Source organism: Pygocentrus nattereri, chromosome 6, assembly GCF_015220715.1.
Source record: "Pygocentrus nattereri isolate fPygNat1 chromosome 6, fPygNat1.pri, whole genome shotgun sequence".
Classification (NCBI taxonomy): Eukaryota; Metazoa; Chordata; class Actinopteri; order Characiformes; family Serrasalmidae; genus Pygocentrus; species Pygocentrus nattereri.
Window position 1 is genome coordinate 20,344,730 of NC_051216.1, and position 24,711 is coordinate 20,369,440.

Consider the following 24,711-nt stretch of genomic DNA (forward strand, 5'->3'; position numbering starts at 1 on the left):
CATAAATCTCTTCAGAAACAAAACACCACTACAATAACACTAATTTGTGCTAGCACCCCTATAGGGTTCTAATCGTATATTTTCACTAAGCTAATGACAATTCACATTAACATCTTCTGGCTGTTCTACATTAAAAATGGACATTTGAAGCTTATAAAAGACAATTCTTTATTTGAAGCTCATAACTGAGATATATAATTACCTTGTATGGAGACGTTCTACAGTGATTCTTTCAGTAAAGAGTCCTGGTGTAGCGCTGACACTTTTCTATTTCCAAAAATCTGACTGAAGCGCATTGGTCAGGCTGCCACTCGTATTCACGCACCGATGTATCTAAGGCTCCAAGATGGCCTAGAGTCGCATTTTCATCTTGTAAAATTTTTCCCACATGTTGGAAATTAAAATGTGATTGGTTGATTCTGCTGTCATTTTCTTATATTAGTAGTTAAGCTGAGACAATAGGCCCTCAGCTTAGGGCCTGAAGTCCTAAGCAATGGTAGAGCTCACATAATTGTACCTACTCAGATACAACAGAGAGGGGAAAAAAGCCATTGTGCATTTATAGTATTTAAGCATCTCCAAAATAGTAACTTTACAGGAGAGTGCAAAAAATGTTATTTACTTTAAATGTGATTTAATGGAAAAAGTTTTTATTCTAAGCAATCTTGGAGTATTTCTATTGGTCCAATCATCATAGAATTTTCACACAATGTAAAGGACAGCTTCTGAGCTGAACTGATGCAGAAAAGTAAAAATGGAGATGCATGTTTTTCATTGGACAGCAACAATATGTTTGTTTCCTACCAAAATGTACCATTGTAATATTACAATTGTACTATTAAGACTCTGGCCTAAGACCCACATGTTTTAGGAGAGGGTCCTGTATGGCCAGTCTGAATGCTGTGAATGTTTTGTGATGGCTCTCTTACTCTTCGGCTCTTTTGTAGGGAGCTGTAATATCGCCCTCTATGGATCCCTCCATGTCACTGCAGCCAACGTCCATGATGAGCCCCCTCACGCAGCAGATGAGTCACCTTTCTCTGGGCAGCACAGGAGCGGTGAGGACACATGCACACTTGCTCTGAAACAAAGATCAGCACTTGCATTTTCACATATAAGCAAATACAAAATACGTCACATGTTTGTGTGAGACAGAACACACACTCTGATAGGTCATTACAAACCTCTGATACCAGGACAGAGATAGGTGCCCAATCTAAATCTCCGGACTCTGCCCCCCTATTTTCCTGTCTCACAAACTTTGGATTTACATTCTGTGATGTTTACTGAAGTGCTTAGCCTCATCATGTCAGATTTGTGAAGCAGCTCAGCTGTTAGTGTGTTTTTTTTTTTTGTTTGTTTGTTTGTTTTTTTGTTTTTTTTAAATGATGAGAGGGCCTTTCATCTCCAGTCCTGTGATTGACATTAAGGCTAAAATCTGCTTATTATTATTTGTATTACTTTCTTTGAAAGATATTCTTTTTGTTTAAATAATTGTCATTTTTGTTTGTTTTTTGGAACTCCTCCAGTTTCATTTACAACTCTACAAGCATGTCCAAAGAAGACCAGAGATTTAGATTGGGCATTGGATTTGGTGTTTAAATAGATAAAAAAATTGGCATGAAATAAATAAGTAATATATGCATTAAGCAACTGCAAATAATAATTATTTTTTACACACTGTATTTGAACACATTTGTACAAGTCATACATGCATTCTTTACATCTTTTATTTGTGTCTCGCAGTTCATGCCAGCTAACGCAGTGATGCAGGGCGCATACATCCCTCAGTACACTCCTATGCAGCCTGCTGCAGTGGAGGTTAGTGGAGTTATATGTCTCACTCTTTTAACAGAATTTTTTTGTGATGCATTGCAAAAGACAATTACAATCTATTTTGATTGACAGGAAAACAGCCCTCAGCCCCAGGTGGAGTCAGCTGGTGACCATTCTCCGTACACCTACCAACAAACCAAGTGATGAAGAGGTATGGCTTACAGTTCAAGCAAATAATGCATTGGCTGCAATGAAACATCAAGTATCACATCCTGTACCACAAAAGCATTTACTGTTGCATTTCTTGATGATCTCCCCCCAGCTCTCTGATTCTACTAACCCTGACTCTAAGTAACCCTGACTGTCTAAATGAAAGGGCCTGTTTTTCTGAGAGGAATTCTGAGTGAATTAGGATAATGATTAAGCAAATTAAGATTTATAATTCAAGCTGTCAGGTGTCATTTTGTTTGAAATCAGATGTTTGGCCAAATTGTATTACACAATTTCCCCCATTACTCTAAATACAAGTAATAAGGTTGCTCTGCCAAAACATGTTTATTGCCCAAAGTGTCTCCTTTAGTTTTGTACTGGAGCTACACCTGACAGGTAATGAAAGCTTATCTGTTGTCATGTTGTCCAGGACCCTCAGCGCTCAGGAGACCGTGAGGGGATTCTGCTTCTACAATCATGCTTCCTCTAACGGATTAAGCTCGACCATTCGATCGACGTTTGCACAGGTTCTACGATGAGTTTCCTCTGTTTTTAAAACAACTATCCAGACTATTTTTGGTATAAGTTCTATGAGGTGCAAATAAAATATTAATTTCATCCAAGGATGCTAGCTATCGAAGAAGAAAATGACAAAAGGAAAAAACTAAGTTTTATTTTAATAAAAAGAACGTTTATTTTTACCAAGGAATCGTCACATGGTTGCAAGAACTCAAAGGATCATGTGATTTGACGTGAATGGTAGCAGAGGTGTCCATTGTTAATATTTTTTATGATTTCAGATTTGTGGGGGGGTGGGGGGGTATTTTATTTATTATATATATATATATATTTTTTTTTTTTTTTTTTGCTTGTGTTTTTTTACTTTTTTTTCTTTGTACTGATTTGTCGTTTGTAGAGATTATTGGCCGGACATTCTGAGAAAGATGTGTTTTTGGGTTTGTTTTTTTTCTGTGCTTGCAGTGTGAGTGTTGCCATGGTGAAGTGTTACATGTTTCCTCTTGTACAGTGTGTTTTGTGTACTATTGATCGAGAATGATCTCTCTCTTTCTCTATCTCTCACTCTCTGTCCCTGTCTCTCACATCAAATTTGCCTTAAATTCTTTCCATACAGCTGTACAGGTAGCCTCTAGCTGAGGCTGATCCAGAGAAAGAGACGTTAAAATCAGCTATGGCCTTGTAAATCAGCTGAATAGGGCTTTTCTTAGGATCTAGCTAATGAAATTCGCTTTACCTAGTTTAGGTGTTTTGCTTTTTACTGATCCTTTTAGAGTAGAACATGTGATGAGTGATAAAAGATGATTGAGTTTAAATAAGGTGTAATGTTTTTGTAATCAGAGGGACGAAGTCTCTGGTTGTTTGAATGTGGTAGAAATTCTGCTGAATGAACACATTTTTAAATTGCCTTTTAGAAAAAAGTTGCTGTTGTAGTTTAGCTGAACATGAACGTGTGGGTGGGGTAAAGCGGTTTGATCAAGTCCTTTTTTATTTTTTCTTTTATTGTGTTGAAGGGAGGGTTATGGTCTCCCAGGCATAATATGTCCTTTTTTTTTAATTATTTCTTTCAGTTTTGATGCAGACAGATGTGCTTTTGTGATTGTGTACAGATTAAGCCTTCCAGAGGCAACTTTAAGCAAAACTTTTAACGTTCTGTGGAGGTTTCTGGAAGAGATTGTTTGTTTTGGGGTTTTTTTTTTTGTTTGTTTTGTTTTTTTTCTTTTCTTCTGTAGATTTTAGTTTGTCTAGCTCTTTTCTAGGAAGCAAACAGAACTCGGCACTTTCAATCAAAGTTTACTTCACCAAAGACAGTGAGCTAGCAAACAAGAGATAAGGTAATGGATATAATGTCATTTTCTCCTTGGGCAGAATACAATTCTAAGACTTTCTACTGGACTAGACTGCAATTTCGAGAATGTGCCTTTTTTGTATATATGCATCCAGCTGTCTTTAGTTGTTGTCAAAGTTTGGACACATGCATGAAGGAAGATTTGGATCCAACAAGTGCCACAAACATCACTACAGAGCACACGAAACTGAAATATGAAACTAGAACACGCAAAAGGAGAAGTTTGAAACTATGAACTGAGCAGCACAGTGATACTGTGCTATGGTATTGTTCAGCATGAAAATGTTCATTTTTATTTTCTTTTAAAATCACATTAGGCTTTAATTTAGGCTTTATTAGGTTGTCTTCCACAAGACTGTGTTTCTGAACTGGTGGTCCTATTGACCAATTATCTACCTCAGAGTTGCTTTCTCCTCTGTTTTGATTGGCCGGGCTAGCAGGTTCAGCCCGCCCCTCCAGACCAAATGGCTAGCTCTGGAGCTGCCCGCATATACACTTGTTTTGTTTTCAGGATGTTTTTAAATACTTTGATTTTTTTTTTTTCTTTAAACTAAATTTTTTATGACATTGTTATTATTATGAGGATAGATGTGCGTTGAACGTGATAGTCTTGTCTAGACATTCAGTTTCATAGTTTCAAAAGCAAAACACTGCTGCTTAATCACAGGATGTTCCGGTAGTCGGCAAAAGTCCATTGAAAAGAAAAAGAAAGAAGGAGAGAAATAAAGAAAAAAAACATCAAAACTGAAAGTTGTGGTATTTCTAGGATCTGTTTCTGAGACATTGTCGCTGTTCAGTCCCAGTCCAGACTTTCAGCAGCACAGGCCTCACAGCTCTGCTGCATGTGTGTGCGCGCATGCATGTGTATGGGGCAGAGTCAGAAGAATGTTTGAGAGGTGTGTGAGTGAGAGAGTGAGAGAGTGAGAGAGTGAGAGAGTGAGAGAGTGAGAGAGTGAGAGAGTGAGAGAGTGAGAGAGTGAGTGAGTGAGTGAGTGAGAGTGAGAGAGATGCGTGAGCAGGAGTTTTGTGTGGGCGAAGCTGCTAGTAACACCTGAACCAAGTGCCAATGTATAGCTGGATGAAAGAGTGGGAGACAGAAAGAATTGCTCATGAACATGAAACATCACTTACTAGACAGCCATTAAGTTATGAAAAAAGTAATAATTTATGAACAGAGAAGTTTTGTACAGACTGTTTGAAGAAATAAAAGTTTTTCATAGAGATATCTATATGAGAGTTTATTTTATTTTGTTTGTTTGTTTCACATGTGCCACAAACTTGCCTGTGGTAACTTGTCCGGTTAAAGAGAAACCTTCCTGTTTTTTTTTTTTTTCCTTTTTCTTTTGTTTTTTTGTTTTGTGGTCTTTGTCAAAGCCAAAAATCCTTTAACTAGATTGTTCCTTAAGCTTTATTTCTGTTCATTTCTTTCTTTTTTTTTTGTTTTTTTAAATAAAAACTCAAATTTAGCTGTTTAGACTTTCCGTCTTTTTTCTGGCTAATAAAGGGGGAAGATATGTTCAGTACCATACCTCACTGATGAGCCTCAAGTTCCATGAGCTATCATGCCCTCATAGAACTTAAGATATTTGGTCATTAAGACTGCCTCACTAATAAACACCTCTGCTGACTGTGTTGTATTAACAATAAAGATGTTTACTTTTACAATACCAAAAAAGGTACATTTCTGACTTTAAGAAGCAGTGCAGATTGATTGATTAAGCTAAAAAAAGGGTTTAACAATCACAATATTCAGCTGAGAAAATCAGCTCATTTACACTGCCAAAAGCAAAAGGTCTCTTCTTCTCACTCTTCTTACTTCTCACTCACACCACTAGGGGTCGGTGTTGCTATACACACACACACACACACACACACACACACACACACACACACACACACACACACACACACACACACACATACACCGTGTGTCTTAAATTAGGAGTGCTCTTTGTTGCTTTTCTCGTTTTTTGGTGCATAATATAAACCTCCAGAGTCACAGTTGTGACCATTTGCAAAGCAGTGAAGATATGCACATGAGATTTAAGACAAAAAAGAAATTAGTAACTAAATGTTAATGACTAAAAAGACCATCCTCGCAAAACATTTTGATTAGAAGTAAATAATTTGAAAATACCCAGGAACATACAATGCCATTAAAATTGCATTTGGGTAAATGAGACTCATTACTGCCACCCTTTGTGTAATTCTACACACTGTAGACATATTTCTGAACTATTTTGTAAAATATTCACAGGAAAACAGTCGTTAAAAAGTGATTATTTATAGGGATTTATACTTAATGAACACTGGGGCACGGCCTGCGATCAACAGATGGGCCCAAGAAGGATCTGGAGCAATGAGGGACGTGTGTGTGTGTGTGTGTGCGTGCGTGCTGAGGCGGCGGCGGCGTTACACCACCCTACAGGAGGCCTAGAGGACCAGACGAGGAGTGAGACTCAGACTGCAGCTGTCTGCTCTCAGCCACCTGCGAACACTATCAAACCCTGCAAAGTCCACAAGCTCTATAATTTTAAGCTGGAAAACTCACAGTCCAGTTTCAACATGGTATTGGCAATTAAACAATATCAAGAATTACACAATGTTAATATGAACTGTTTGACAGTGAAAAGTGGGGTCATGATGGAGTACATTTTTTTTGTTCTGAGTTGATGCAATTTTATATGGTGGGGAAAAGGCAGAAAAGCACATTTTGCCAGTTTAGTATTTTGAACAATTTTCCTGTGGTCATCTTGTTTTACTCCATTTGTTTGTTTTCTTCTCTTTTTTCTATATTTCAGCCACTAAGCTGAGGCTCTACCTTTAATTCATATTTATTTCTTCTTAAGCAGTCCATATGCTGGACCATATGCAAAACGAATGTTTCTTGCACCATTCACTCCCCTGTCCATGGTTTTGTGATGTCACAAAAAACAACATACACTATATGGACAAAAGTATTGGGACACCTACAAATTACACCTACAGGAGCTTTTATGATATCCCATCCTCAATCCATAGGCAATACTATGGAGCTGGTCCCCCTTTGCAGCTTTAACATCTACCACTCTTCTGGGAAGCTTTCTACAATATTTTGGAGTGTGTCTGGGAATTTTTGTCCATTCATCCAGCAGAGTATTTGTGAAGTCAGACACTGATGTTGGAAGAGAGGGCCTGGCTCACAATCTCTATCCCAGTTTATCCCAAAGGTGTTTGATGGGGTTGAGGTCAGAGCTCTTTGTGGACCAAACTTCCCACAAAGTTGGAAACGTACAGTTGTCCAAAATGTCTTGGTCTGCTAAAGCGTTTTCACTGGAACTCAGGGGCCTAGACAAACCTTTGAAAAACAACCTCATAGTGACCCCGCTCTATAACTCTATGTGGTCTGCTACTTTGTGGCTGAGTTGCTGTGATTCCTAAATGCTTCCACTTTTCAATAATACTGCTCACAGTTGGTCGTGGACTATCTAGAAGTAAAGAAATTAGGCCAACTGAAGGTAGCATCCTATTACAGTACCACACTAAAATTAAATTAGCTTTCTTTTACAAATGTTTGTAAAGGCAGACTGTGTTGCTAGATGCTTGATTTTATACACCTGTGACAATGAATAAAACACCTGAATTTGTCCCAATACTTTTGTCCATATACTGTATTTAAATATATCTGTTTATTCAACCTACAGCAATTTGCTCCACTTGTTCACACTGAAGTTATAAGAAGTGTTTTAGCCTGACTTTTTTCTGAATTACATATAATACTTACTATAATACTATAATAATTCATATATACTGGTTTTGGTACATAAAGCCACATAAATGTTATAAGTAGAAAAAAGCAGAAGAAAAATATTGAATGTGGGCCTTTTAAACTTATCTCCCACAACCTTGCAAAGTTTGAGAAGAAATCTTGCTTGAAGTAAGTCTGAGTGGTTTAATTTGACCAGTCTATTACAGTTCAACTCAGTAAAGGCACACATCCAGGGTCTACTCATTACTGATTCATTTGTGTTGTTTTGCCTGTCGGACAGTCATGAGAATAATAGGCCACACAACTTGTAGGATGTCAAAATAAAGAAGTCTGTGTTCCTCTCAAAGTCAACAACAGCTGATAAATAAACAGAGAAGGGTGCCTGGCTGGTGTGTTCTGTCTGCGAGTGACTGAAGACTGAGTCAGAAATGCTGGAACAGTCAGATCCCGTACATCTGATACTAAGAGCACCCTCATATCCACAGCACCTTTAGCTTAGAACTCCATATGTGCTGAATTACACCATGTAATATGTTGCTCAACCCAATATGTTAAGTAGTGATACACTTGCAATGCTTCTTCTTAGCTTGAAAACACAGAAATTTAAATGAGGTTTATATTAAAGCCATTAAAGCCATTAAAGCCCTCCCCCGCTCCCCCACCCGCCCTTTTTTTTTAAGCTGTGAAAATTGGCGACCACTTTGGCACTAAGCTGGAATGTCTGGAGTGAGGAAAAGTCACACAGGCTTTTGTTTCTGGGCGAGACTTGGTGCAGTTTCATTGCAAAAGGCGGCAAAGTCTTTTTGTGTGGAACAGTCGGGTACACTCACACCCCACAGTTTGATCATGTGTGACACACACACCCCACAGGGTGTGCATTGAGCTCCTCTTCTCGCCTGCAGTCTCTCAGCCTCTCACTCGCTTTCTCACTCTCCCATGGGTTTCTCACTCAACTGCACTCGAAGGCAGCTGTTACACAAGAATTCAAACACACTAAAACATCCTGAGAACAGTTAAAGAGAGGCATTGTTTAGTGTGTGGTCACAGCTTCTCTTGTTGAGGAGAATAAGCTACTTTGACTGCAGAGTCAGTAAACAGGCACCACATAGTACATTGCTTCAGTGACTACAGTCAACTTCAGATATACTTAGTCATGTTCACATGAGTGAGACTCTCTATCTATGGCCTTAGATTTGATTTCCCCTGTTAATGAAGCAAGAATGTATTTCTCTCTTTCCTTTTTAATGATGTGGCTTATATCCAACAGAGGTCACCAAGTACTCAAACATCCTCCATCTACTATCACATTAAGAGACAGAAGGCTCCATCTAGAGGCCTTATAAAGAAAGATGAATAGATCTGTCCTGAGCTATAAGTGTATGCCTCAAGGTTTTTATTTATTACTATTCTCGCCATACCATGACTATCTGACTCATGTCCTAAATGCTCCATGTGTGGTTTCCCCTGATCTAACACACACGCACACACACACACACACACACACACACACACACACAGACACACACACATATATATATATATATATATATATATAACGTATGTGTGTGTGTATGTATATATGTGTAATATTGGTGTTTAACAAAGCAGGGTTTCTCAGCTCAGGCTGAAAGATGAGGACTGTCCAATAGGAATGTGAATGTCCCTCAGCTCTTCTTATTGACAGACTTGACATTGGACTTAAGATCTGGCTAAACTGAAACACTCCCCTGGTAACAGGAATGAATGAATGCTGTGGGATAGAAACAATACATTTTTCACAGCCTATAATGCATGTCTCCTGAATGTTTCAATCAGGAGATGTTAATAAAGTTAATAAAAGTATTCATGATCAAAGAAACACTAAAACTACTCTCAATAACAACAACAACAACAACAATAATAATATTAATTGTTGTTGTTGTTATTAGCAATCATTCAGTTATTCAGTAACAATTAATCAAACCCAAACCAGTGACCTGTAAACTGTGACAGAAATGTGATCCTTTCTAAAAAAAAAAAAAAAACTCTCCCACTGAAACATCGATCCATTCCATAGTCCTAAAGGTTTCCCAGTCCTGGAGTTTCCGTGTACTACGCATGTTTGTTTGCACGTCCTGAGTGTTTGAGAGCAGTGATTAACTCAACAGCAAACTGGAGTCAGTGAGCAGGACTGAGTAGTGCAGGTCTGACAGCCGAGCGTGTGTGGACATACTCAAAGTTTCTGCTCGTAGCCAAGTTTTCTGGACGCGTTCCTTTTCTCCCCACCCGTTTTCGGCCGAGTTGGGCATCCTGTGCTAGGATTGGCTAGTGGCGGAGGAGTATGAGGTGTTTGCCAATCCCTGTGCAGGATAGGAAGCACTACTAGCCAATCATAGCGCGGAGGTGGGATTTGTTGGATTACAGGTGGGAAAACCAACAACGCGTTTTGGACTGCACTGAAAACATGGAGGCGGTGGGATGGCACTTTACGTTGTCTCTGATCCTTGCTGTGTTAACTTTTTTATGCACACACGGACAGGCTAATGGGGGTAAGCTGAAACATCTTAACATTTACAGATAAAACCTCTTGTGTGCTGAAAGAGCGTTGCTGAAGTGGCTCCTAGTGTTGTTGTTTGTTGCTTTTTACTGTGGCGGTTATGGCAGCGTTCAAAAGTTATGGCTGAACACGAACCCTAAAGCAGTGGTTACATAACGAATATGTTAGTGTAGCTGGAGCTGTGATTGACTGAAAATATGTTTTAAAAAATTGCTGTCTGGTGCGCGTGTAGTGAACGCCTGGCGAGGCTGAGGCCAGCTTGTTATTCTGCAGCTTCTTGTTGGAATATTTTCGGTCCACCTTAAATGGTGCAGCAGTTACATTCTGTCACTTCTTCAGACGCGAGTCGCCAGAATGTAACTGCTGCACCACTTAAGGTGGATGGAGAACATTAGAACAATACGCTGGCGAATAAGAAGCTGACTTGGCTTCGTGAATGCCTGGCTCACCTTTGAATTTTAGACCTTGTTTGTTATTCATTTCTCTGGCATGACGAACGAAAAATCACAGCCATCCTTTAGTTCGCATATTTCTTCGTTTCCTTAACTTGGTAACTAAATATAGGTGGCTGCCTAGTGTGTGTTCTGTGTCTAGCTTGATCACGAGATGGTGGCTGGAAGTTTCCACATATATGAAATGAAAGAGGAAGCGAGGTTAAGGCGCTTGGTATAGTCCATCATCTGGAATATGCTGCTGCTGCACGTACGCTGGCTCTGAACTACAGGGGTCAGGCTCAGTGAAGAGCAAGCTCGTCTAAAGTAAATCTCCCAAATGTTTACTGCCTCGCCTACAAGAACTGCTGCAAAATGTTAAGCATTTCCAAAAACTAAAACTTCCCACAGACTGCCCTGCTGATGGACGCACATGGGTGTCCTTTGGCCAAAACTGCTACCACTTCCTGCATGGAGAAGAGGACGTCTTCAAACGCTACACTATAGAAAAGGCTAAAGAAATGTGCAAAGGCTTTGGTACCTGTCTTCTGCTCTCACGTGTGTTCATATCTGCACATTTTCCCTGAGTGGGCCTCAGTGTGAACTCCTAACACCGCTCTTGATCTTTTCCTCCACTAGCCCTCCTGTCAGTGCTCAGCGCTGAAGAAAATGACTTCATCGTTGACTACAGCCTGAAAGTGTGGAAAGGCAACATCGATGTCTGGCTGGGAATGTACTTCGACAGTGATGGTAATGTCTGATTTTGTCGTTTTGTCTTGTGTCACAACAAAAGTGTAACTTTTTCCACACATACTATGTTGCATCCTTCCACGGGATCTTGTGTACACAGGCAGAAAGTGATGAGAAGTGGCTCGCTGCCCTAAAATCCATGCATGTTAACCGGTAGGCACTAGCCTGAAGAAGCGCAAATCATATTTAAAAGATTTGGTTACTTTATTTGAGCAGCCACTACTTCTAAATAATAGAATTGAAAAATGAAATGCTGTGTATTCCTGAGAGCTTATGAGACATTCAAATGTCTCTCTAGAATAAATGTGTCTTGTTGCCCATGAAATTAATGTAAACAGTGTGACTTTAAGTAGTTTGGACCTCGTCCAGTCTTTTCTCCTTTCACATGCAGCTGGAATGCAGAAGAATGTGTTAATCTCTAAGGCAACACATGTCAGAGTTACTCTCCAGGCAGTTAGAGGTCACATTTACAATACACTTCATTCAAAGATTTTTGAATCAATGTTTTCAATATGCAGACAAGTGTATAAACTGAGTCTAATATGCTTGTCTTGTGCAACTTCACAGGTTTTAAATGAATACTGTGGCTAATTTTTTCTCTGTGTCCAGAGTGATGGACAGAGCTGTTAAAGATTCTGAAGCGACTGAGAAAGCTGAATGATGAGAAGTAATAATAAAATGATTATCAACAGTTCATCAGATCAAATCAGTGTAGATTGCTTGACAAAACATTTAATCTAAACAGATAACCATTATATACTTTATAGAATTCATCTTGGACATATTGAATTAAAACACTAAAAATGGCAATTAAGTATGTAAAATGAAACCACAAAAATATACAAATATTAACATGGCAAGTGATACGAAAGTAGGTAGGTTATTCTCACACCTAGACAGCAGTGTGTAACACTCAGATACAGTATATTTCACTGATGTTTATTAAATTAAGGCTATTTTACCTGTAAAAAGCTTTTTAGCCCTGTATCAATGTGAACTTAAGGCAATAGCACCATACATACACTGCAGTCATTCAACGTGCTTTACAAATGAGAAAATACAAAGATAATTCAAATTAAAATTTAAGGTGTAGGACAATAGAAATTAAAAAATATGATTAAGGCAGTTACAAACAATATATTTAAAAGCATTAAATAAAAAAAATAAATTAAAGCTTAAGCTGGCACTGAGAACAAAAGTTTAAAATCTTGTCAAGAGAACTGAAGCTAAGCGTGATTGTTTTTGAAGCTTTTGTTACATTTACATTTATGGCATTTGGCTGACGCTCTTATCCAGAGCGACTTACAATTTGATCATTTTACATAGGTAGGCCAAGGCAGTGTTAGGAGTCTTGCCCAAGGACTCTTATTGGTATAGTGTAGGCTGTTTGCCCAGGTGGGGATTGAACCCCAGTCTACAGTGTAGACGGCAGCTGTGTAAACCAGTACACTATCCCAACCACACTATCACTTTATCAATTTCTCACTGTAATTCTATTGTATTTCTCTGTCTTTCTCTCCCTCTGTCTCTGCTAGATGATGAGTTTAAATGGAACGATGAGTCTCCTTTGACCTTTAAGAACTGGGAAGAGGGGGGTGTGGAAGAAATGCCCCGGATTGACACATGTGTCGCATTGCATGTTGCCTCAGGAAAGTGGGAGAACGTTAGCTGCTCTGAGCAGCCAGAGAATGGAGTGGTGTGTGAAACGGCCCAGAGTAAGCTACTTTTATAGTGCAGATACTTAAGACTATCAATACAGTTAATCACATTTCCCATCAAAAAGTGTAGTGACACATAACTTTTCAACACATTTCTAATAAATGAGCTTTCTAATATTTTTTTTTGATCAGTTTCCAATAATAACACATTATAGATGCATGCATTTGTTACAGTAACTAAAAAAACTGTAAAACTATGACAAAAATGTGTAAAAAAAAAAAAATAGTAGTTATTGCTGCTGTTTTTGAGGCAAAGTAAGTTTATTTTGTAGCACCTATCACACAGCAGTCATTCAAAGTGCTTTACAAATGAGAAAATACAAAGATAATTCAAATTAAACTTTAAAGATGAGAAGAGAAATTAAAACCATGATTAAAATCATTCTCTAAACAAGAATAATTTAATCTTTAAATTCAACATGGCCTTTTGGATGGTAAGGTGCTGTTACAGGAGAGAAGAGTGGTAGAGGTAACAGTCTTTTAAAGTGAGCTGAAGGCCTGTTCACATAGGAATGTTTTCAACCCTGCAGAAAGTTCCATCCCACCCAGTTAGTGATGTTCTCCAGGCACTTACAAAGGGAGTCAAGGTGACCTTGGTTGTTTAGGGAATTATCCCTCAGAATGAACCTTAGATGTTAATCTTACACTTTTGCAAACTGACAAAAAAATACTGTACTCATTTATTAAAACATTTTGAAAAGCTAAGTGTCCCACAGTCCCACCAGTATTTATAATAATGCTTTATTGGGAGAAATACTGATCCATGGGTTATTGTTGCATTTGTTTTGCAGAGGCAGAAAAGATAAAAACAAGTAAGTAATTTTTATTTATTTATTTATTTATCTACTTATTTATTTAGTACTTTTAAGGGTTTTTTGGTCAGTTCATAGATAAATCTTTGAAAATGTCTGTGTGTAATTTTTTCTCCTTTGGAAAGATTAAAGAAGTGTTTAGACACTTATTTTAGAGTGGTATGAAGGCCCTACGGATTGAGCAATGAAGCACCATTAAAGGCATAGTATACGATTTCAATCCAATACACACACACATCTTCTAAGTGGCTTTTCCTTCTGGGTCGTGAAGTGGGCCTATCCCAGCTGTCATTGGGTGGAAGGCAGGATATGCCCTGGTTAGGTTGCCAGTCCATCACAGGGCAGACAGACATACAAATTTACTCACACACTCATACCTAGGGGCAATTTACCATGTTCAGTGGGCCTGACTGCATGTCTTTGGACTATGGGAGGAAACTGGAGTACCCAGAGGAAACCCAAACAGACATGGGGAGAATATGCAAATTCCCAATCCAATACACTTTTGTCAAATTGAGTAAATATCTCCTCAGCTGTCCGTTCTGTATGTGCCCTGTAAGAAATTTGGTGTTTGCACACAGCACTGGTTCTGTAAATGGGAAATAAACAGTGTCTCAGGTAGAAGTACACAACACTCTTTCAGTCAGTTAGGAACGGGGATCGTTGGTGCTGGTGCGTAGGACAGGGGGAAAGCTGAAGAGTTACGTGCTGAACTCCACACATCGTCAGGAAGACGAGATGACTGAGAAACTGCCAAAGAGGAGAAAATCTGAAGAACAAAGATTGAGAACGAAGCTCTCAGATCAGGCAAAGGTGCAGAGACTTCCTAGAGTTCATGGTGAGGCGTTTCCACTGAAAGTTGACAAGGCTGAAGTTGGCTTCCTATCTGCCTATTTTCTAGTTCTGCCCTAAATGTTGCAGCAGTTTCATTTTGGTGCCTGAGCTTCCTGAATGTAGTTGCCTCACCATTAATGTTTGTGAAGGGCTTTATGGCCATTAACATCTCAAAAAAAACAAGTTTGCTACCCCACTGTCGGTCGCCTTGGCAATTCGCTTCCATCAATCTGGGTGCCGGTGCTTCTGAAAGTGCCCTGATTTGCTTTGCTGTAGAGATCAAATGTTAACAGTTGTTCTCCAGAATTGTATACTGCACCTTTAAATACCTTGTAGATAAGCTGGAGTGGCATTTGTGATCCAGAGCTAATTATCCAGTATCAGTACCTGACCACATTAATGCTCCTGTGGCTGATTGCAGTCAAATCCTCACAGCAATGTTATAACATCTAGTGTAGGATGAGCAAGTGCCTACAAACTTTTGGACAAATAATGTACGTCTCAACACATTTTGCTATTGAAGGCAATGCTCTTCAACCTGCATTGCAGGTTTCTCATGCTACACTTATTTGTAAAATGTATTATAAATGTGCTGTGATAGTTGTTATTGCAGTTGTTACCTACAGATATGCATACAAATAATTTGATCAGTTTGGTGAATGACAAAGTGTTGTTGTGTCTTTTGTACAGATGGTAGTCCTGTCCTCTCAGCACTGGTCATCTTAAGCGTAATTGTTATTCTGGGCATATCGGCTGTTGTCTGGTTCCTTCAGCAAAGGCACAGCTCCGGTTCTTCCCTGCTTGCCTCCTTCGAGTACCATCCTCCTTTCAGAGCACCCTCCGCTGATCAGACATGCCTGGTGGAGGCAGAAGAGATTGATGAAACTTCTTAAAGTCCAGCAGCCCAGAGGTTCCTAATGTTGTTGTGTTTTCAGCTATACCCCTGTTAGAGATTAAATGACACTGGATGGGTGCATACTGCAAGAAGATCATCTGTTTTTTTTAGCTATGCAAAATTAAATGGGTATTGGTTTTGGTATGGTTAGTTAATATGCTTAATCAACACCTCTTCTGTTTTGACGTTGGTTGATCTAGAGTTTGTCAAGGGTATGTGCTCCTAGTTTATAGGAGGATAAAAGACTACATGGTGCATTTTGTAACTACCATACTGTTTGCTTGTTTTTGTGACACCTGGGAGAACAGTCATAGAGAAACTCAATTCTAAACAGTGCTAAGGGTTTGCAGGAGTCTGTGAAGGCAGCACTAAAGATGTGGAGATATGATGTAGAATTTAGACAAATTCTGAATTCCAAATGTTTTGCACAAAGCCGTCCTTAAACTCTTGGATGATGCGTCTAATTTTTCTAAAGACCTCCAAACTATGGAGGTTGTTAAGCTATTTTCTTTATCTAACTCAGTGTTATTTGTAAATTTGGCAAGTCGCCCTGTCTAGATGTCAATTCTTGCCCGTTTCAATCTTGCTATCCCATCATGAGCCAATGCCCTACTTTTTTGAAAGCCACTAATTAAGAATGATAGATATGCAATGCAAATGTAAAGTCTCAATTTTATATTTATTCACATAGTGGGGTTAAAGCATACAGATCAAAAGAGAAATCAATAATCTGATTTTGAAACCTTTCTTTGTTGCAAAATTGTTTGTGGACATTCTTTGTGTTTTGTTGTCTGACATTTTCCTGAAGAATCTAACTAATGTAATTGTAATATTAGTCAATGGCTATTTGTTTTGCTCCTCTGAACATGAGGAGGTGCCTTAGGAATTAATCAAATTAAAGCAGAAGCCGTAATGATTATGAACACCGCATCATCTACCCATTGTTCACATTCAGTATTGTAGCTGAATCATAAGCATTTCAGAGTGAAATGTTTATTCATTTAAGAATGAAAGAACAATCTTAGAGCAATCTTTCTGAGGTGTTTTGGACCTGTGACTCTTACTGTATGATTTTTTTTTCTAGGTGTTTGTGTGTGTGTGTGTGTGTGTGTGTGTGTGTGTGTGTGTGTGTGTGTGTGTGGGTGTGGGTGTGGGTATGTGTGTGTTTTTGTGAATATTTTTTTTGAAGAATGCCATGCTTTATTACAGGTCTCATAGCTTTTAAAGTTTAATATTTTGAAGACAAAAAAACAATTGAATGTCTCTACTAACTTTGTCCAGTGTTACACAAATCAGAGGTCACTTATGTAAAATGTTGATTATGGCTTTATCTTTGTGTGTAGAATAAAAGCCAGTCACTTGGTAGAAGTAAACATGGTTGTGTTTAGTCTTATTTCTTCTTGCATAGGTTTGCAGTATTTTGTACAATGATAGATCTATGTGATGAACAATAGATGCAGCAAAATGTGAAACTCTCAGAAATGGAGGTTGAAGCCAAGACTTGGATTCGGCACTGATGTTATTTACTTTTTTGTGATATAATAACAGGAATTACATTATAACAGTCAATCAGGATAAGTCTTGTCTGTTTTTCCCAGGTTGTTTCTGAGTCCTACAGATGCTGAAGTGCTGGTAAATTTCCATGTGTGAATCTTGTGAATGATAAAACACAGCAATATGAATTCGGACAGGAGATTGAAGCCAGATTAATTACCCCAGAGGCATTTATACATCACTGTCAGTAATGCACCCTGGAAGTGTCAGTCTACCTGTTCCACTTCAGCTCCAGTGCATCTTCAGCTAGCTGCTGAATCTGGAACTGCTGTAGGGTTCTGTGAGTACGCTATTATTTATAATTGATGAAATTAATGTTGTAACCAAGGAGTTTATACCTGTATTTTTGGACCAGTACCACTTATTAATAGGAATTTTTTTTATTAGTTCATACTGCGCAATAGGGATGGGAAAAAAATTCTGGTGCATAAGTACTAGACATGCAGCCTTGTTCCAAACAGCAGCTAAATGCTAGCAGTTTAGGAAAGAGTAGTAGTAAACAGTAGAGAGGAAAAAAAACTAACAAAAAAAAAACAACAACAATTGAATCTCTCTACAGGGTTAGCACGCCATGTATTGACTACTGAAGGGCAGTGTGTTTTTCCATTGTTACCTCCACTGAAATACACTCACTGGCCACTTTATTAGGTACAAAGGACCCCCTTTTGCCTTCAGAACTGCCTTAATTCTTAATGGCTCATTTTCATCAAGGTGTTGGAAACATTCCTCAGAGATTTTGGTTGGTTATTTGAGTTACTGTTGCCTTTCTATCATCTTGAACCAGTCTGCCCATTCTCCTCTGACCTCCCACATCAACAAGGCATTTTAGTCCACAAAACTACCGCTCACTGGATATTTTCTCTTTTTCTGACCATTCTCTGTAAAACCTAGAGATGGTTGTGTGTGAAAATCCCAGTAGATCAGCAGTTTCTGAAATACTCAGACCAGCCCATCTGGCACCAACAACCACGCCATGTTCAAAGTCACTTAAATCACCTTTCTTCCCCATTCTGATGCTCAGTCTGCACTTCAGCAAGTTGTCTTGACCACCTCTACATGCCTAAATGCATTGAGTTGTGGCCATGTGATTGGCTGATTAGCTATTTGTGTTAAAACGTACGTAACCTAATAAAGTGGCCAGTGAGTGTATGTAGAATAGTATATTTCTAAGTAAAAATGAAGCGAACTGTCTTATATATGCCACATTTGTCCATAGCTGCCGTGGATGACTTGACCTTCATTTGCTGTTTTGTACAGCTCCAAGTTGATTGTGATCACTCAGTGAAGTGTTCCAGAAAAGTGAATTGTAGGGTTTGTGGCCCTGACTGATCAATTGTTTCAACAATAAATTGCAGTACATTCAGTACACACTGCTCTTTCATAAAGGGAAATGGTTAAACTTAGAACCACTTAATGCTTAAATGGTTCTTTGCGTGGTGAACTGGTTCTTCAAACTAATGGAGAATGTGAATGAGTGTGCCGTATATGGTTCTAATCAGCACCAAAAAGGGTTCTTCTGTTGTTACAAGCTTGGCATCGTAACAATAGAAAAAAACATTTTTGGTGCTGTATACAACCACACCCTTAAAAAGATGGCTCATTAAGGGTTCTTTAGTGAAGACAATTGTTCTATAAAGAATAATGAACACAAAGGATTAACCATAAAGGGTTCTTTGCATGGTGAAATGGTTCTTCGGATTGATAGAGAGATATGTTATATTTGTTCTGTATAGAACCTTTTTGAAAAGTGTTCTGCTATTGTTACAGTGTCAAGGTTGTAACAGTACAAGACCCCTTTTTAGTGTTATATAGAACCATTTTCAAAAGGGTTCTATATACAACCATATACAACACATTCTTCATCAATCTTTTGCATTTCACAATACAAAGAACAATTTAAGCATGAAATGGTTCTATATAGAACTTAAGGTTCTAAAGAGAATCATTCCCGTTACCAAAGATCCAAAGATCCATCTCTTTTTAAAGTGTACATGTGTGCATGTCTGTCTGTCTGCCCTGCAATGGACTGGCAACCTGTCCAGGGTGTATCCTGCCTCCCACCCGATGACTGCTGGGATAGGCTCCAGCACCCCCCTGCGACCCTGACGAAGAAGCAGCTTGGAAAATGGATGGATGGATGGATGTGTGCATGTGAGCATGCATCACTGTTCACTTGGCTGTCAGTTATGTAATATCTGCTTGTGTCCACTAGAGTATGCTGTGACTTATGTAAAGTTATTGAGTGCAGCGACATTCCTGAGTTGATTCTGCTGCTGGGCAGTTCGGACCAGAGGTTCCCAAAGTCAGTCCTAGGGACCCCATACTCTGCACATGTTTGTTTATCCTGCTCTAACACACCTGACTCAGCACAGGAGCTTGTTAATTAGCTGTTGGGTTAAATTATGTTTTCTGGGGAGAACAAAAAGGTGCAGTGTGGGGTTCCTGGAACTGGGACCCCCTGGTGTAGATAATGTAAATGACACAGAGGTAACCCTTCCAGTGACAGTTCTGTGAAAAGCATTGTATGCGGTCAAATGAACCTTTGACCATTCTCTTCATACACTTCCATTTAGTCTGTAAATTAATCATGGCATTGTGCCAAGAGATAAAGTGAATATCACATTTTGAAGACATATCAAAAGATGTTTAATATCAAAAGAAATTACACCATTTGTCCCTGAATTTCTGTTGAAATGTAAGCAAGGTCATACAGAGTGGTTGATGTTAAATGGTGTACTGAAGAGAAACGTACAGACTTCTGTACAGTGGTATGATAGGAACTAGAGGTCGCATCACTCTCTATATCTGTAATCTAAATATAGCCCTTTAATTTCCTATCCAAAATGACAGGTGGACCCACACAATCATTCTGTGTTTACCTATGCTGATTATGGCAAAAATAGTGACAAAACTATTTTCTTGGGGTACCATTTTTCCTTTGCCTTTACATGCATATTTGGCCAATATCTTATCTCAAAACCTATGAAAAGAACAAAGTCTCACACATTTTCATTACCATTTCTTGTAATTGCTTTCTGTGAGGTAGCTTTTACAGGTGTTAAATACTTCAGGTGTCTGGATCCTATAATTTGATAGGTTTCTATACCACTCTTAATGACTCTTTACATCTTACTAATTGCATTATGCAGATAGTTTGAGAAATTAGTTGAATTCCCCCTATAAATTATTATTTTGGTTAATTGTTGTCTGGCCTAGCTGAATGCAGCTTATATGAGTTTGTTGTTGATTTGCAGAGGCCTTGGGAGCAGGATGTGATGGAAGGCAGCCACTACTTGTCATTATAGTCCAGTCGCTCCTCTGCTCCAAAGTCCACAAGACTATGTGCGGGTCAGCAGGTTCACTGAAAAAGACTGATATCACTGTGACATGGATATTCAGTCTGTTTTAGTTGGACCTGACTTTTAGCTGCAAGCTGGAGCTGCACCTTACACAGTTGGTTAACAGGATCAAATGTTGAATATGAGCCAGTTATAAAGAGGGCAAAAAAAGTGATGTACAAAAGTTTGGATGAAGAGCACCAAGGGACACTCTATAATGTTTCTATTGTAATTCTAGTGGTGCCAGACTCGTTCTCACTGATCTACCTATATATGAGCAGAAAATATTTATGACTGTCTGAGGTCAGCAGGGTTGAGAGCAAGAAGAGGAAAGTTTTGTGCTAAGGACAATGGAGATTTCTCGGTTACTTGAAAGAGTAATCTGGTCATGGTATCTGTGGCATGCGGCCTTATCCACGCTCGGAGTGAATCACCAGCATACACATAAATGTCAGGTCAAACTCTTACTCAGACTGTCTGAAACACACATATACTCACCCTTGGGATTCTTAATGCTACAGTATTATAAAACTTTTTAGACCTTTTAGACCTTTGATAAACAGCTGTTAGAAGTTAAGAAATGTACCAAACCTCCTTCACCCCCCATCTCTCGCTCTCTGTCTGTATTTATCTGTCTATCTCTCTCTCGCTTTCGTCTCCACAGATGTCTAAGAATGGAGGAATCCTCAGTGACGTTTTTATTCCTTTTCTTCCCTCCGGTTTCCCAGGGCTCAGGAGACTGTCGCAGCCTCTTAGGTCTGGACAAGTGAGACGAGACGTGCATATGCAACAAAGCCTAATTTATTGGAGAGGAATACAATAGTTCCTGGCTGAGAGAGGGGCGGACTGGAGGAGGATCCGCACGCTGCATCTGCACTGCAATGAGGACAATGGAAAAAATGCTCCTGCCTGCTTCTATGTGTTGGCAGTTTTATTTTAGAAGCCATGCAATCCAGCAAGCATACAGCTATAGGACAATGATGGCTGGAGTTACACTTCCAAAAAGTATGAGAATATGATGCCCGCCATCATCAGCTGATTTAGGTATTGTCATTTTCTTAGTGTATTTTCAATAGTTTTACCCTTAAAGCACATATCTGTTTTACATGTCACATTTGTGTAATTAATTTCATTATAAGAATAATGAACTAGACCACAGCTAAGAAGCATTATTGGTTTAGAAATGAACAAATTGTCTATCTTCCTAGGACTGTGCTCTTACACTGGTTTTCTTAAATTGGATGTTCCTTATCATATATAGAGGTGATTAACATAATTAATGGGCTTCTTGATATGAGTAAAAAGAGCCTCTCGTCTGTCGTTGCATGAGATTCCTGGAGAATGATGGCCCCAGCTTTCATTCTAATTACACTGCACTGCCTAGCGTGGTGCTTTATTTCTTCAGACAGGCTTCAGCTTTTGTCTTCTATCTCTCCTCTGCCTGTGCGCTCTCGGCTGCTGGCCTGTTCGCGTCAAGATGGATGGTCTGTGTGGAACATGCATTACACCAGGCCTGTCACCATTATGATTATGGCTGTAATGGCCTATTTTTGACCAAATAACATGAAAGGCGTCTCATTCACACGTCCCTGCTCTCCGCTGCTGCCTGAAGCAGGAAGGCGTTAGCGCTGACCCGAACTTGCTAATTAAAAGGGACAGAGGCGCACATTAATAAGACATGACATTCAGTGACAGTTGGCATGGAAATGTGCAGTCCAGATAGGCTATTACAGCTGCTGCAGGAATTGGAACCATTTTCGTCCTTTGTTGCAAAAAATGGTGTTTGCGCACGTGTGCTGAGGCCACTAAAGACTTTCAAAGGCCTCAAGGTGCTGTAGTCATGTGTTAAACTAGGCCAGAGCGCACCTGAGTTGAACTTCTGGCCTGTACTGAATTTATTTTTTTTCTAAATTCAATTGAATTATTATGATGTTTGGCCTTCTAACTTGCTTACTGACTGTTAATGCTAAACGTACTTGAGTGCATCATGGAAAACTGAATTTTCCTTTAAAAAAATAAACAAAACTATACACTATTCATTCCATGTATATATAGAAACTAAACAGAAATAAGACCCTGCTTTGAAATCAGCATTGTTGTGATGTCAGAAAAACATATTTACATTCAACTATTCAGCCTACAGCAGTATTACTCTGCCCATTCACATTAACTACACTAACTAACTAAAGTCATAAGCCATGTTTCAGTCTTAATAAAACAGCATGGTAACAAAAACAGTAAATAGAACAACACAAAAGTGGATTTCAGCAGAAAAAATCTAATGCAGTCAAAGTGTAGGATACAGGTCCCTTAAAGCAGCACTATGTAACAATTGGTTGAAATGTGTAATTACACACAATGATGTGGAGGAGCATTTTGTCTCATCAATTGAGCTTCAGACCCCCACAAGCAGATGAATCTGATGATTACGAGCAAGTGGAATGAGTAAAGGCGTTTCTTCTAAGGATATGAGTGAATTATCTACCAATGTCATCATACTTTCATCTGTATAATGCCTTTGGGACCTAAGCATTGAGTCCAACCTTACTTATGAGTCTGTGTGTGTGACAACAACACAATGATATATAATTTCTTCTGAAGAACTATTTCAGTGCACACACCATATTTAATGTGTTTTTTCTCCTGACTCAGTAACGCTACCTCTTTCAGTTTAACACAGAAAATCTTACATACTGCTACTTTAGGTAAAATGTTTGTAGATTAATATTACTATTCATCTTCATTCATGAAATTGGTTAGTTACATAGGAAGACTAAAGTTTTCAGTGTTTCAATGGTGAACCAAAGATTTCTGGATAAACTGTATTGTCTCCGCTAGCAGGCTGTCAAAAAAACAGGAGGCAGCTGCTCCAAGTATACAGTTACAAAGACAGGAAGGGTTCTTGATGTCAGATGGGTGGTATCACTGTTTGCAACAGTTCATTTTGCTAGTTTAAAGGTTTTATTGTGACTTTCATATACACTATATTGCCAAAAGTATTTGCTTGTCTGCCTTCACACGTATATGAAATTGAGTGAGATCCCATCCTTAATCCATAGGGTTTAATATGATGTCGGCCCACCCTTTGCAACTATAACGGCTTCAACTCTTCTGGAAAGGCTTTCCACAAGGTTTATGAGTGTGTTTATGGGAATTTTTTAACTTTCTGCCAGAAGTGCATTTGTGAGGTCAGACACTGATTTTGGACAAGAAGGCCTGGCTCGCAGACTCTGCTATAATTCATCCCACAGGTGTTCATCCCAGTCAAGTTCTTCCACACCATACTCACTCATTTATGTCTTTATGGACCTTGCTTTGTTCACTGGTGCACAGTCATGTTGGAACAGGAAGGGGCCATCCCCAAACTGTTCCCACAAAGTTGGGAGCATGAAATTCTGCAAAATCTCTTGATCTGCTGAAGCATTAAGAGTTCCTTTCACTGGAACTAAGGAGCCAAGCCCAACTCCTGAAAAACAACCCCACACCATAATCCCCTCTCCACCAAACTTTGCACTTGGCACAATGCAGTCAGGCAAGTACATGGCAACCACCAAACCCAGAACTTCTATAATACCACTGATAGTTGACTGTGGAATATTTAGTAGCGAGGAAATTTCACTACTGGACTTGTTGCACAGGTGGCATCCTATTAGGGTAGCATGCTAGAATTCATGTGATACATTCTTTCACAAATGTTTGTAGAAGCAGTCTGCATGCCTAGGTGCTTGGGTTTATACACCTGTGGCCATGGAAGTGTTTGGAACACCTGAAATCAATGATTTGAATGGGTGACTGAATACTTTTGGCAATATAGTGTATGTCAGATAAGAATCAGAAGATATGTTGATAAAACATTGATACCAGAACTGATAAACAAGACATACTAAAGACAGCCAAGTTAATGAATTGACTTCATTAAGACAGGCTGGGAACCTCATATAACACTGCACATATTGAGCAATTTTATAGGAAGAATATTAAGAATACCAACTGAACCCCTGGCTATCGTGATACTGTTGATGGACAAGCATGTAGGTTTTTCTGTTCTGTGAATCAATAGTCACCCAACGTCTCATTGTGGTTTCATTACGATATCAGCTCTGCTGTCCTCTTTATTTGCTCTGTCCCTCTCTTCTCTTACCTCTCTCTCTCCTTTACAGAGGTGCAATCAGACAGAGGCACTCTGGCATGTGTTTCTTGTGGTGGTGCCCGCTAATGTCTCCTGCCCACTCTATGCTTCTAAGC

The 24,711-nt window shown here is 39.1% G+C and overlaps 2 protein-coding genes across 4 annotated transcripts in view; both read left to right on the plus strand.

Annotated features, from left to right (window-relative positions):
• The window catches only part of LOC108424323 (RNA-binding motif, single-stranded-interacting protein 1), a 50,263-nt gene extending 47,476 nt beyond the window's left edge, over nt 1-2,787 (plus strand). For all 3 annotated transcript variants that reach the window (XM_017692259.2, XM_017692260.2, XM_017692261.2), the window contains exons 11-14: nt 948-1,058; nt 1,747-1,821; nt 1,909-1,987; nt 2,417-2,787. In XM_017692259.2, the coding sequence (XP_017547748.1) occupies nt 948-1,058; nt 1,747-1,821; nt 1,909-1,980 (258 nt within the window). In that variant the 3' untranslated portion in view covers nt 1,981-1,987; nt 2,417-2,787. The remainder of the gene's footprint in view (nt 1-947; nt 1,059-1,746; nt 1,822-1,908; nt 1,988-2,416) is intronic.
• Nucleotides 2,788-9,986: 7,199 nt separating this feature from the next.
• Nucleotides 9,987-16,947, plus strand: cd302 (CD302 molecule). The gene is made up of 6 exons (XM_017692262.2): nt 9,987-10,126; nt 10,977-11,102; nt 11,205-11,315; nt 12,851-13,030; nt 13,825-13,845; nt 15,370-16,947. Exons 1-6 carry the CDS (start codon nt 10,042-10,044, stop codon nt 15,570-15,572), a joined length of 726 nt encoding a protein of 241 aa, XP_017547751.1. The 5' UTR covers nt 9,987-10,041; the 3' UTR covers nt 15,573-16,947.
• Nucleotides 16,948-24,711: the final 7,764 nt, after the last annotated feature.